The sequence below is a fragment of the Centruroides vittatus genome, unplaced genomic scaffold (genome assembly GCF_030686945.1).
Source record: "Centruroides vittatus isolate TY-2023 unplaced genomic scaffold, ASM3068694v2 contig_1154, whole genome shotgun sequence".
In the NCBI taxonomy this organism is placed as follows: Eukaryota; Metazoa; Arthropoda; class Arachnida; order Scorpiones; family Buthidae; genus Centruroides; species Centruroides vittatus.
In genome coordinates, this window is record NW_027120741.1 from 2,991,341 (window position 1) to 3,007,111 (window position 15,771).

The 15,771-nt window shown below is 26.5% G+C and overlaps 2 protein-coding genes across 2 annotated transcripts in view; one reads left to right on the top strand and one right to left on the bottom strand.

The window, feature by feature from the left end:
* The first annotated feature begins 586 nt into the window (after positions 1–586).
* LOC136979153 (uncharacterized) overlaps positions 587–15,771 on the top strand; it is a 77,898-nt gene continuing 62,713 nt past the window's right edge. The window contains exon 1 of the mRNA XM_067275081.1: positions 587–793. The gene's annotated coding sequence lies outside the window, so the exon portion shown is untranslated. The remainder of the gene's footprint in view (positions 794–15,771) is intronic.
* LOC136978676 (tigger transposable element-derived protein 1-like) lies at positions 3,652–4,059 on the bottom strand. The gene has a single exon (XM_067274425.1). The coding sequence runs from the start codon at positions 4,057–4,059 to the stop codon at positions 3,652–3,654; it is 408 nt and encodes a 135-aa protein (XP_067130526.1).

Here is a 15,771-nt window from a genome sequence, read left to right on the forward strand (position 1 = left end):
TTGAATACTACGGTATATCTTTTACAAAAGTTTAGTTTGTAATATTGAAATCCGATTTTGACTAAAGAATATTTAATTATTTCGTCGTGGAACTAAAATAAATTTCTGTTTCAAAACTATAACATTTTATAATATAAATACTGTATATCATCATTAAATCTGAAGTTATTGATTGGTCATCATCTTTATATAATTTCAATTTATTATTACGATTTCGTAAAATGTATTTAAAACGAATATTTTTCAATATAGTGACCATCAAAGAATTCTTAATAAAACCAATTAAATATATTATCGAAAATTAACAGTACAGCTTCTCAATTGGAACAATAACATTTTAAGCCCAAATTTACATCACATGACTTCAGGCTAAAGATCTAAACACGCGTATAATTTTTATTTAATTCTTACACAATGTTAAAACAATAAAGTATTAAATTTATTAAGTATTTTATAAACCCGTACACAAATCAAAAGATTTCATTTGTTAATCGTTGTTCAATAACCGGACGAGTAACAACATATAACAATAAATAAGTCATAATCCTCTTAAAACGAACGAATAGAAAATTCAAATTGATCTGCACATGCGCCGTAGCGATTTTGTTTCATAAGTAACGCGCAGGCTCTATGCAAAAGTCGATACGAGCGTTTGATTTTGTGCGAAGGATTTCATAAAAACTATCAAAGAAAATGAAGAGATTACCATAGGAATTGTTACACCAAGGTTATGTAGTGTGGTTACAACGTCTCTGTATGGAAATTGATTTTATGAATCCCGTCTAAAAAAAAGGTAACGTAGTGTAACAGCGTCTGACATTTTCGTCAGAACGTTAGGCTAGTGGAAAGTTTGAAATTTTTGTATTTTGTTACTTCCGACTCTGTCAATTGTAATGACTTTCTTTTAAAGTGAGATACATAATATAAATGTGTGTATATTTTTACCATAGTCTCTCCGTTTACCACGGTTTTATTGTTAGTTACTCCGTTGTTATCGCTGTAAATGTTACATTCACATAGATACATGTTTCTAAGTTAACGAGCCACAGATCATAGATATTCTTTTAATCTCTGTCGGTATGGGCTTCATTTTCTTTAAATACTGATAAACTTTTGTCAGTGATTTGATCACTTTCAAAATCTTAACTTCCATTAAAAATTACTATAAATATTTCATAATGTAATATTGATTTTATTGAAAGTAAACTTTTTAATAATTAATAAATTGTTTGCTAATGAAACAGTTATTCACCATGGTTTTAAAATGTAATTATTATAATATTCTCTTAATATATGTAATTAATATGAGATGGTCTCATTTTATGGATGTTATCAAATTTCTAATGAAATTCTTTTATCCATAATTAGGAACAAAGCAAAACTTTATATGTATAGTTTTATTTACAGATGAATGTGTTTTGTTCGTTGACTTTTTTATATTATGCAGGGTTTAATAAAAATATAAATACAGTATAAGCAGCAGGATTATAATGAATTTTGAATTATGAAGTAATGTTGGTTGATATCTCATTTCAAATGTTTTCTTCTTGTCTTTGAGTATTGTGCCATAAAAGTTTATTCTTTAAAGTCTAATAAATATTTATTATAATTTTGAAAACAAAAAGTGATAATGATTATTAAATAGAACTGCATAAATTTGGAATTTCTTGAAATATTATTAGCATGATTTTTTTTCATCATAGAATTATGTTTGTTTTCATGTTTTGCTTCCATTTTATTCAAAGCATTGTAATAATGTTTGACTGAAATCTTGAGTTAAATGTATTCACCAATTCTGTATTTCTATGGTTTCTGTAAAATATTTTACTTAAAGGAATTCATATGGTATTATCTACCTTAAATAATTGCTTGATATTAGAATATTCTGTTTTGATTTGAAAAAAATTATATATATATATATATCCTATATACTTTCTCCTATTTTTAAATTTTTCATTTTTCAAAATTAATTTTCATTCAGCATTTTAATCACTTAACAATTTATTTTAATAATACAAATCATACATAAATTTCACTATGTATCATTAATCTTATGCAGTTTTAAAATATTGAAAAGCAAATATTGATATCTAAATTTCTGTGATTATTTTTTACCTTCTACATTGTTGATAATTTATAAAAATGTAAATGTCTGTTACTCATTTTTATTTTTTCTTCAGTATGAATGTTAAATTTCTCATATTTGAAATAAGAATTATGTGGTCATAGATGCTATTGTTCTAATAATGGAGTAGATGATAAATCTAATACAGTTCTATACTTTAAGCACCTTGCAATTAAACTAGAATCACAGTTATTGAATATAGCTATTATTAGTATTTTGATTTTATGTTCAGATGAATTTTAATGAATTATAATGAATTAAGATGTTTGTGTTAAGATGAATTTATTCTTTTTAACTAGTCTCTAGTGTTTTTAATACATTGATATAATTTGTCAATAAGTAAGTAATTAAATGGATTTCCAAATTGTTTACTCAAAATTATTTTGAATTGCAGTCTTTCATGGATGCCAAATTTTTTGTTTCTAAAATTACTTTATTCAGAACAATAATTGATTGATAATACCTAGATTTTAGCTTGAAAATGTTCACCTCATAAACATTTTAAATTTCTTTTATTAGTTTAGATGCATTTTTAAATAATTTATAATAAATATAATTCTTCAATAGTAAATGGAGCTTTAGAAAGAATTTCATATGGCTTGCTATATTAAGTGTTTAAGAAAAACAATACAGAAACACAAGATAAACCATTTGCATTAAACATTCAGTTAGATGAATTGAGAATGAGAAGACATGTGGCAGTTTTATCAAACATTATATTTTATATCATTATATAACACATTGAATGTTAGTAGAAATACTTAACTACCTTTGCATTATAACAATTAAAATAACTGAAAAAAAACTTATTTTCTGACTGTTCGTCCAAGATAAAACTGTTTGAAAAATACACTAAAGAATAATCAAATAAAAATGAATTTACTTCTCTTTGATGTCTTGATTATGATAAATGCATTTTGATTCAACAATCCCATCAGTATCGCATGTTTTAGTGCTTTAATAGAAATAGCTTAGTTTCAAATATTCTTATATTTAAATTGAAAATAATAGTAATAATAATATATTATTAATAAAACATCAAATTTTAAACATATTAGATCTATAATTTTGTCAAATGAATTGCAGAAATTGCAGTTTGCTCTCAACACATCTTTTCATGTGACTGAATACATTACCATTCTGTTTATTTTATATGGAATATCAGTTTTTTTTATATTATGATCTCTCTTGTTCTTTCCTTCTTTACCAGCTGTATATTTCTTTAATTCTTCATATATCTGTTCTTTCAATTATCTTTATGTGAAAATTTTCCTTTTAGTATGTACAGGTGGCCCTTGACTTTTACACATAATTGGTTCCTGAAAGTGTGTGGAAATGTTGAATGTTCAAAAGTAGAGGAATGTAAAAATATGCACCAAAAACTGTGTTTTAAAGTATTTATTTATCAATATGTATACATAATGAAATTAACGAGGCATGTTTAAGTGCTTTTGGGTGTTTTCTTTATAAACTGGTCAAGAGTTAGTTGAATACCATATCTCATTTTAAATGTGTCAAACTAGCCATTACTTGCTTGAAACACTGTTTGAATCTTCATTTAACCTAGTCTTACAATCTTCATGCAAACTAAGAGCTTGAATAATTGAAAAACTCAGAGGGACATAATTTTGATATTGATCATCAATCCATGATGACAAAGATTTTTCCATTTCATCCATCACTATACTGTGTCTTTTGGAAACAATCTTTGAAGATATATTTCCACAATTTTGAACACATTCCTTAATTTTACTCTTATTTTTCAAAATTGAACATATCGTGGATCTGTTTACATCGTAGAAACCTCCAATTGAAGCAAAAGATTTACCATTTTCAGAACGTTTATTTCCATCTTTGTCTTGATTGTATGAAGTTTGAGTCCTTAATTTCTTTTTGTTTGTATCAACACTGCAGTTTCTCTGTTTCTCACTCATGTTTAAAATATTTCGTCCTTATAAATTGATAAACATAAACAAATAAATTGGCTAAACACACAACACACTGATGCACCTGTCCTAATGCAAGACTGAAACTGTTTTGACCTCTTGCTTGGAACAACACAGTAGTGATTACAATTCCAAGAAGTCAGCTATTGTAGGAAGTAATGTGTGTCCGAGAATGTAGAGTGAGCTGCTGTAGTGTATGAGTGTTCTGCATGGAATTAAAATTTTTCATTATTGACAAAAATATTTAAAAAGTTGAATTTTTAAAATGTGCGAAATAGTGAATTGTGTGAAAGTAGAAAGTGCAAAAGTCAAGGGCCACCTGTAATTGTTCTTTAGTATGCCTTATTATATAAATTATTCTTAAATACATGTTCAATATTGTTGATATTTTCAACAATATAATGTTCCAATAATAACAAATATTATATTCTATATATATATATATACATTACAGTCAAAACCCATTTTTAGTTAGAATGCATTTTAACTAGTTGAAACTGGATGTCTTTGTTAAAACCCATTTTGTCTAGTTAAAACTAGAATTTACTGCAAGTCAAAATGAATTTGAGTTAGTTTTAACTCAAAATTCATTTTTGACTTGCAGTAAATTCTAGTTTTAACTAGACAAAATGGGTTTAACAAAGACATCCAGTATAAACTAGTTTCAACTAGTTAAAACGCATCCTAACTAAAAACTGGTTTTGACTGCAACATATAGAGTGATTAGGGGTAAGATGGTAAGCGGGGAAAGATGCCTACTTTTTGATATTTTCAAATGGTGATGTCAGATATTGTCATGTGTTTGTATGATGAATTGTTGGGCCAATATTGAGTGCGGAAAGCTGTAGTTGGCTACCGTTACCTCATTTTCTACATCTGAGAAGAATAAAAGCAATACAAGAACGAAGTTTTTGTTGTGAAATGTTTCTAGAATCATTTTAAAGCTAAAAGTTAAAATAGAATTTATTAAAAATTGAGTTTCCATTGTGAGATACCGCTGATTCCGAGCAGAGATGTTAGAACACGTGACTCCACTAGGCATCTTACCCCGACAAATGGGAAAGGGTATTTTTCTTGGGGTAACATGCCTATTTTTTGTTAATTGAATTCCAATATGTCTGTTTTTAATAAATTTTTGTTTTCCCATTTTGTTGCGGGATATGCATAGAAATTAAATAAGAACTTCTCAAAAAGATTTTTAGACTGAAAAAATGCTATCAGCTAGCTATAGAGCACATTAGAACGGGCGGAAACTTAACAATACTTTTATACTGTGCTGTTATACTTACTATGAAGTACTTTGTACTACATATGCAATAAATTAAATTTGGTTAAGATATTCGAAAATTAAATTTATTCAATTATATTTGTTATCTTACCCTAATGGCATTTGGCATCTCACTTGGATACTTGGGGTGAGATGCCTAAAATGCCAGACGGTAAAAAAGTCATCATTGCAAACACAATATACAATTATTTTTCATATACTCCAAAGTTTTATTTGAAAAACATGCTCAAGAATGATATTTTCGTTAGAGGCCTCTAAACCCAAATCATCGCTATAATTTCCTTGATAAGCAAAATGTTAGGCACCTTCCCCGAATCACTATACATAACTTTATTTATTTCCCCCAAACATATTTATGTAGCTAAAATTAATTTTAACTAATACTAAAAGTTAAAACTAATTTTATCTAAAATCAAAACATGTACAGCAGTAAATTAACTAGACAAAACCCATTTTGTCTAGTTAAAACTAGAATTTACTGCTAGTCAAAAATGAATTTGAGTTAAAACTAGTTTTAACTAGACAAAACTGGTTTTAACAAAGACATCCAGTATAAACTAGTTTCAACTAGTTAAAACAGGTTCTAACTAAAAACAGGTTTTGACTGTAACATATATACAGGGTGGGACAATGAAAACGAAACGGCAGAGTGTTCGTGTTCATCCAAGCAAATCACTCGGACAGGTCGATTTTATTCTCGAGGAGACATCTTTTGCAATAAAGTTTTTGCGATTCTGAATACAACAGACAACAAAAAATTTTAAAAACTCATTTATTTTGTATTAACTAAACAAACATTTATTTCGAAAAACATGTTTGTTTAGTTAATATTCAGATTCGCAAAAACTTTATTGCATAAGATGTCCCCTTGAGAATAAAATCGACCTGTCTGAGCGATTTGCTCGGTTGAACACGAACACTCTGCCGTTTCGTTTTTGTTGGCCCACCCTGTATATATATTCATTATAAACTTTATATGTCAGTTGAATATTTTACTCTTCATATTTCCATGTTGGAAGCTAATTTTTTTACTGTCTCAGATTGTTTAGAATATGGTATTGCATAATCTAAATAGAATGCTGTATTTGGATGTAAACTTTATGAATCTTCACTTTCACTTTATGAATCTAAGAAAGACTGAGAAAAATCTTTTAGATTTATATTAAGATTTTAGATTATCCTATTCATGTCTATAGTACTTGACTGTCATTGTGTTTATTTCATTTCTAATAATTGGTTAATTTGTTACAATAATAAATTTAAAAATACAGAAAAATCAAATATTTTATGATTATTCTCAATATGTAAATCTCCAACATTCATAATTGTCTTCATATTTATTTTGTTTGTATCTTATTCTTCCACATGTTCCATATTGTTTATCCAGGATACAACATCTCTAAATCTGATGACAATTTTTCAGTTTCATTTGTTAGGATTTACATTATTATTATTTCTGCATTATGATTACATTACATCCAATTTTTATACACCTGTTGATTTAACAATTTCTGAATATTTTTGTAAGATTATGATCACAGCTTTTAAATGGTGTTATTTTTTGATTTGCTTAATCCAGTTTAATGGAGTGGGGAATCTTTTAACAAACATTATCTTACTGGGAACAACAGTTAGAATCACTTAATAATAGCTTAACTATTAATGACTTAATATAGCTATTTGAATTCAATTTGTCATGCTGATACACAATATCATTTTTATCTAAAGAAGAAAATCTGCCCCAAAAATTATACCATCTTGCTATATTTGTGTGGTTTTTGTTTATGAAGTTTATACCAATAATTTACTTACCTGTTAGATCCATCAAGTTTAAAGATTTTTCATTACTTATTTAGATAATTGTTGCATATGGTTAAATGTTGCAAATTTGAATTTCTAGTAATAGGTTGTGAAGTTAAATTAAACTTTCTTTTTAAGGTTTATGTAAATAACATCACAAGCAATGAAGGAAATTCTTGAAATCTTTCTTGTGGTAGATTCCCTTCTCAAAATTTCACATTTTAGTAATAGGATATTTCTTTTTTGGCTGTGTTCATCTTTCAATAAGATGCAAATTCCTGTTGAGTTTTTTCCTAGCAGTTCTATATACTTTTTCTTTCTGATTATTTACATATAAGAATACAATATAAAAATTTTTGTCTGTAAAAAATCTTTTTTTTTTTTTCTTTTTTTGTTAAATTTGCAGCTGTAATGATACAACTTTTCTGAAATTCAGAATTTGCCAACTAATTTGTTTTTTAAATTCAGTTTTAATGTGGTAATTAAGCTATATATTGCATAAGCACTTCTCATTTAAAATGAATTTTGTTTATCATTTTGTCAAATTAGCTAGAATTATATAATGAGTTTATAATTCATGGTAAAAACCAATGGTAAAAACAAACATGGTAAAAACAAATGTTTGTTTTTACCATGGTAAAAACCAACATTTAATCATTGTTTTGTTATTTTTGCTTTAGTTGAATAATTTGTTTTAAACATCAAATAATTTAGAAATATGAATTTGTAAATGTATATTTAAAAAAATTTATATTAAAAATCTTACAGACAAGCTCAGTAAATGAACTTTGGTATGATTATCAGTTCATTCAGGTGCACATGAAATAATGTAATACTGTATAGCAAAAAATTACTGAACAATTATTATGTGCTTTGAAAATGTTAGAAAAGTAATTCTCTTACAATGCTTTGCTGTTACTCCAAAAAAGAATATTACACATTATTTATATAACATTTGTACTATTTTCAATTGTCTGAAATAATTCATCCAAAGATAATGAAAATTTGTACTCTAACAAAATTAGTAAAAGCAGCCATATTGTTGCATGGATGGTAAACTCAGTCTTAACATAGTGTGTTTAGTGCTGGCACTGGAAGCAACTGGTTGTTTTTCTGAAAGATGCATACTGAAACTGGTTCTTTTACTAATTGATCTGTGTATGCACTGATGCATTTAGTTTATTTACTGAACTGATTCTATGTTTATATTTTTGATTACTGCTGTATTGAGCTCATTGTCTTCTGCATTTTGTAATTTTTTACTTTGTTGGTACCACTAATGTTTTTAAAAGGTTAATTACATAATTTTATCACTGAATTGTAAAACTTGGTACCATATTCCAAATTCAAAAATAAATTTAGATACAATTTTTTAAAAGTTTGAATTTATTGAATTGTATGTATCTAGATTCTAGGCCTACTTGGAGAATGATGCTAGACTGAATTATTCCAAATATTATTCTATAAATACTTTGGTTTCTTTAAGTTAGCAGGTTTTTTTTAAATTTTATATCATATTATTTATTGTTAGTGATCAGGATAATGAAAATGGAATTTAAATATTGACATGTAACTAGGGTTACCAACCGTGTCATTTTTGCCTGGAGACTCCAGTTTTGGTGACATTTATCCAGTCTCCAGTTTTACTAGTAATTTTACCAGGAATATCAATGTTTTACTTATTATTCTTTAATATTAAAATTTAAAATCGGTTTGTTAATTATTCTGTAACATTCACATTATTCCTCATATTTCCAGATCGAAAACTTTTGTTGAAAATTTGCATACAAAATCATCATTACGATAAGCGCCATCTATATTTCATTACTAAACACTCATGTCATCGAGATTACTGGAAGGGTCGCCATATTTCGCTACCATAGGCAGCATTGCCAGATTTGGCTACTTTGTGCAAAATTTGGCTATCCTTTTATCAGTTTGGCATAAAAAATATCATTTGGCACATTGGCTACTTTTTGGGCTACAGAAATTTGACTTGGCTGCGTTTTTGGCTACATATTATTTATAAATATATTATTTGAATAAAAATGCACTTTAAAATGGTGTTTCGTCGTTTTTTATTAATTAGAGACCCAAATAAAACAAATATTTGTTTTTTTCAAATAAATTTTTGTTTGTCTCTTTTAATAAATGAATTTATTTATTTCTAAGTAAAAATTGAAATTGTCTGTAGAAGTAATTTTTTAAAATATCCTTTTTTGTGTATCCTTTTAAGTTTTAATACTTATTACTATAATGAAGATATTCTATATGACAAAATAATTTTAATTCAAAATAACAATTTAGAAAAACTTTGAAATGAGGAGTTATCAACAGAAAAAATATGGGTGTCTATTTTTAAAACCCTTGATGTGACTGAAATCAAACAAATTGTTGGCAAAGTTCTAAGTGTACCTGTAAGCAATGCATTTGTGGAAAGAATTTTTTCTATAATGGAATCTGCTTGGAGAAATGATAGAAGTGGAATGTGAGTGGAGCTTGTTAAAGCAGAGTTAGGCATTCGAATTAATTTCGACATGAGCTGTGAAGCTTTTCATTCTTATTTATTTCAACATGACCAAAAAAAATTATTGCAAGTAGCAAAATCAGAAAAAAATATAATTTTAAGAAATAAGAAGCATTACAATTATACTTACTATATAAAATAATGTTGGATTGTTAACTGTGTAATACTATATATAAATATATATGCTGTACTCGTATATGATAATATAATTGTTAAATAAATAAAATATGTGACTGACTGTTTATTTTGGGGGGGGGCAATCCTCCAGGCAAGTAGTTGGCAAATGTTGGCAACTCTACATGTAACACAAATATTGCAATGTTAGAAACACATTTCTTTTTCTTTTATCGAAGATTTAATTTGTGAATTTATCTGGAAGAAGCAATTTATTTCTAATTTAAATAATATCAATAAAGTTTATATCATTTTAATTCAATTACATATTGCTTTGATATGCTTTTCCTGTTTTTATGAATTGATTGAGAAATGTGGTGGTAGGTTATATTGTATTGTTTATCATAAGGGAAGTGGTGATGTTTTATAATTCATTGGATTGTCTTTGAAAATATAAGTAAATTTGTCAAAAATACACAATCTCAACTATTCAAGAAACAGTAAATTTTTGAAACACCAGTATTGTTACAACTTGATATAATTTAAGCTGATACAATTTGATTTACTATACTTCTACCTTTTTACACATAAAGGAACCCTATATTCAGTTAACATTTTAGACATCATTTAAATCCAATGTAAACAAACTGTTTGCATTTGCCATTTTAAACTTATACAGCAAGCACCCTTTATAGTATATTGGAATTGTCAATAGTTGATGAAATTAGGAATTTGTCATTATTTTAAATTTCCCATTCTTAGACTAAGTTCTCTTCATTTCAAGAAATTACTGTCACTATTTTAAAACATATTTTCCTAACATTTTATTGAATTTTATTTTCTATTTTGTATTAATATTAATAATACAAAAATTCAGCATCATTAAATTCTAATTTTTTAATACATTTTATTTATTACTTTTTATGTTTTACATCTTGGTACTGCTATTTACTGATCAAATATTTTAAGTAAGCTACATTTATCAGAAATTTCATGTACAGACAAAAAAATTTGAAATTGTAATAATACTAAATGCCTCAATAAGTTTTTTAGGTTTTAAGTTTAAAAGTTTTACAACTGTTGAATGAAAATAATTGGAATACTTTATTCAATACTTATTTTCAATAATCATCATAGTCAGGAATTTGACTATTTGTACAGTAGAGTAGGATATTACAAGAAAAAAGAACTACTTAATTTTCAATTGATATTACTATTTTTACCTGTCACTTTAACTGCTAAAAACATCAATATCAATTGAAAGATGTTATTAAAGAACTGAAATCAATAAGGTCATTGTAGGGGTGTGGGGCCCTTTGATGAATGTGCACAATGATACACCCTTGGTATCTCAACATTTAAAATCACTACAAAAACTAAAAAAACATAACCAACAAACAATGCTATATAGGTCACAACTCCATTGCCAGATTTCTGGCTCTACAGTCAACTGTGTATGCTCAACAAGAACAGACATGTTTTGCTACTGCTAAGTAAAATATTTTCTCACATTTAAGTGTTATGATGTTTTGCTAATGCACATTATTTACTGGCATGCTGCATCCTCAAATAATAAGTACACAGTGGTTGGTTGCATTATTAAACTCATGTATTTACAACTGTTAAGTCTTTGTTTTTATATGTTCAAAATATTTTAAATTTAATGTTCAAAAATGTTCTATTCCTAGCATTTCGGTTTTGAAATTGTTCTATTAACCTGAGCAGACCTTGGGTAAGGTCGAAAGCATTTGTTTGATGATTTATTAAAGTTTTGTCACCAGAAGTAAAGGTTTAGTGTTATTGTTATAGTCTTTTGTGAATTGGATTCCAGTTTCTTTGAACCCATGGATTTATGCAATGATGACAAAGTAATATCAAATAGCAAAGATGATTATGATGAAGTGATTAATGCTCCTAACCCAGAAACTATAACAGTCAATGATTTTCTGTTAATTAAGTTTGAAAAGAAGAAAAACTGTTTTACATCATGTGGTAATTCATTTCAAAATACAATTTAACAGGATATCAAGATTAATATTTGAAGAAAAAAAACCATCTTCTTAGGTGTTTGTATTTCTTGTCATTGAAGACCAAGCAAATATTGACATCAGTGATGTACTAAAATTACCTTGTTCTTACTTTACCAAAAGGACATTCAGAACGTGACTTTCCACTTTTCCTATTAATTTAAATCATTATAATGTACAATAAATGTCAAATATTTTGAACCTTAAAATTGTTATCACAGAGGTTGTCATTTTATATTGAAAATTTATTTAATTTTGATTTCAGTGTGAATTAATTTTAGTTTTATAGTTTATGATTTAAAAAAGGCAGATTTAAAGCAATTTTGACTTTATGATCTTTTATGGTAAGAAATAGTGAATGTTGATGATTTCAAGTGTATTATTTAACATTCTCATTCTGTATAAACGTACCTCTCTCTGTGTATTTAACTGCCTCATGCATGAAGCATAATGAAACAACTCTCATTTTTTAGAAAATTGCTAATATATCTTTTTTCTCTTATTTTAGCTAACTTTACCAAGATATTTTTGAAACTAGACTAAATTTCAAGCACGTTAGTTCGAAAATTGTAGTAATTTGAGTCTCAACCTGTGATTTTGAAAAGAACTGATATCATAGCTGAAAAAGTTGACATTTATCCTAAAAAAGATGACTGCAAAAATTTTAATCAAAATATAATGGTTTTGACAATTTTGATGGAATTCTCTAGTGCAAGATGTACAGAAATGATAAAATAAATTGTAATAAAATAATCTTGCATCATATTTAACATGTTTTGTACTCTTGATCATTTTTCACTATTATACTAAAATACTATAGTGTAGAATGGTGATTCTACTAAATATAGAATTGACATCCCAAGTCAGGTTGCCAATTCTAATATGTGATTGTGTGAACACTTTTTCATAATCATTGTTCCTCTTCTTAAAAAAATCTTTAAAAGTGTTATGTATATTTTTCTTTTGCTGTAACAGCCAAAGAAAAAGTATATACAACACTCAATTTAAAGAATATTGACAATCAACAACAAGAAAAAAAACAAAAATTAGTGGCTTTGTATATATGAAAAAATTAGTCAAAAACAGTATTTAAGAAAACGGAAATTGGAGTCATCAGTGAAAAAAAGCAGACAAATGCCAAACACAATAGACATATGGACAAAACCCTTGAAAATAAGATTGTCTGCACAAAACACAGACAGCTCAGAGCTCTAATTATTTTAAAATTTGATATGATATTCAAAGATTGAAAAATTCTGTATCATTTTGCCCTACTTTCCTAAATATACATGTAATATATCATGAAACATATTGCATGTATACTTTTGAGTATCAAATTTCAAATTTGTCACTCAAAAATAGTCTGCAAATTTCACAACTGAATAATTTATGATACATTGCAAATTTTTATATATATATATGATTGCACATTATGTTAATACAATGATTTATATTGAAGCTTTAATAGTCTAGCTGCAATACCATTACTTTGCTTTGATTGTTTTCAGTTATAACTAGGTATTAATAAACTTTTTTTCTTGTATTTAATATTTATTTTCAATATTTATTAGTTATGGCTTTTTCAGAAATTTTCTTAATTTTTGCCAATCCTTTCAAAAAACTGAATTTATTTTCTATATGCAGTAGCAAATGAAACCTTCATTTGGTGAAAACATTTGAGCCAATAATAAAAAAAATAGCATTTATGCTTTCAATAAACTATTATTACATTTATGCTTAAAATAAACTGTGCCAAATCATGTAGGCCTATATGATATATAAAAGCAAACATATTAGGAAATCTAGTTCTGGTTGCTTTCCCTACTTATCCAACACACATGGGATAAATTTATTTTCTGCAGCAGCACATGCTTTTGACACTTCTGTCTCCAGTTTCAAATTGTTATCATCATTTCATTAAAACTTTCATAAAATGAAAAAATGACAATTAACAGTGACATTGACACTGTCAACATAAAAGGTGTGCTGATATATTTATTAAAAAGAGAGATCATTGAATCATAGAATAAACAAGAAAACCTGCACATTAGCAAAAACATTGTGCAGAAGTACATGCATAGTTCTTAACATATTTGACATAATGAGAACTAAATATATCAACTTTTCATTTCAATTTTTAAAAAAGGTTTTGTTTTTACTGTTTCTATTCTGTAGCTTTTTAAATCATGCTCTTATGCATTTAGCCAGATTTGCAATGAGAATGATTCAATGGTGATACAGGTCACATCCAAGTCAACCCACTCTTAAATATAAGCTAATGTGGATTAGAAGTTCTGGAACAGTAGGCTGATGCCTTTACTATTAGAGTATTATTTTTCATTGCTTGCTTTTTACTCTTTAGCAAAATAATTTAGCATTACTACAGACTAACAAACTAAAAATGGTGTTTTCAAAAAGAAGTTAATAACTGGTTTATAATTTTTTAAAATTGATTTATTGATTAGGGGTTTTTTTAAATTTAAATCTATTTTCAAGAACATATGATAACAGTTGTCAGAACTTAAAAATTGGACTTAATTGGTCTAGAAGTATTCGGAAAGATGTTATATTTTGATTTGACTGTAATAAAGTAGGTTTCTTAGTGAAATCATATAAAATTTTTATTTGTAGTATAGAATAATAATTTTAGATTTACTTTATAGCAATTATAAGATTAATGAAAATGTGTAAATTTAAATGGTTAGTGAAATCTTTATTGGATAACAAAAATATTAACACTAATATAATTATTACAATATTTGAACTTTTCAAAATCCTCAAATATAAGCAAAGCTGGAAAATATTATAGAATCAGTAATTAATCCTTATTAGTGAACATAATAAATATATTAATCTAGTTTAATAATAATAAATTAATGTAGTTATTTCATTATTTTTTCAAAGAGCTTTTCTTCTCCAAGTATATAACAATTTTTTAAAACAATTATTAAATTTTAACTATCAGAAACCTTTTAAATTAGAATAATTTGAAACAATATCAGAATAACAAATTTATTAAAAACGTTGTTCTAAATGTTTCAACATTGAATTCTAATAGTTATCTATAGGAATTGATTATAATCAATTCTATATATAGCCACTTGTAAGTTTAATATACCATACAATAATTTGCATGTCATGTTTTTTGGTAAAATATATAATTTATAAAATTGTATGGATGTGTGTAGAAATTGTAATAATTTTGTTTGTGATTGAGGGTAGTTGTTAATATATAGGAAACACATAATTTATTGTAATTATATAAACTGAAAGCAGTAATTAAATATATATATATATGTATGTATGTATATACATACACTACCTCAAAAGTATAAAATGGAAGAGTTTTTTAGTTCTAATGTATTTCTCACATGAAACTGAAAAAAAAAACAATAACAGATGTGAAGACTTTCACATCTGTCATTCTGAATATCTGAAAAAATATTTACATGTGCAAAAACATATGGATCAAAAAACAAATAAAATTTTATTTCAAACTGTGAAAATTTTCACATCACAAAAATATCAGGATATATGAACTAAATGATAGAAAGTGTCAAGTGCTTCTTAAAAACATAATTACAACAATTTGCTTCAACAAATGAGTCAAGTATGAAACAAATACTTTAAATTATTTTCTTTTGTCATTGTGAACAGTGAAAACAAAGAAATTAACCATTGTTTTTAAAGGACTCCTTATTAATAGCAAAAGGGAAATCTGTGCAAAACAGTTTCACATTCCAAAGTCTAAAATTCAAGATATCATTATGAAATTCCTTACAACAAATAGTGTAGTTAATAAGGCTTGAACTGGATGTCCTGAAATATTTACCTTGAGACAGAAATGTGTTTGTCAGGAAAGTGAAGAAAAATTCAGAAGTAATTATTTCTAAGCTTGCTGTTGAGGCTTCTGTAGAATGTGGAGTACATACAACTGCAGAAAC

Excerpts from the sequence above, each read along its gene's own strand:
- LOC136978676 (XM_067274425.1), bottom strand. The coding sequence starts at position 4,059 with ATGAGTGAGAAACAGAGAAACTGCAGTGTTGATACAAACAAAAAGAAA.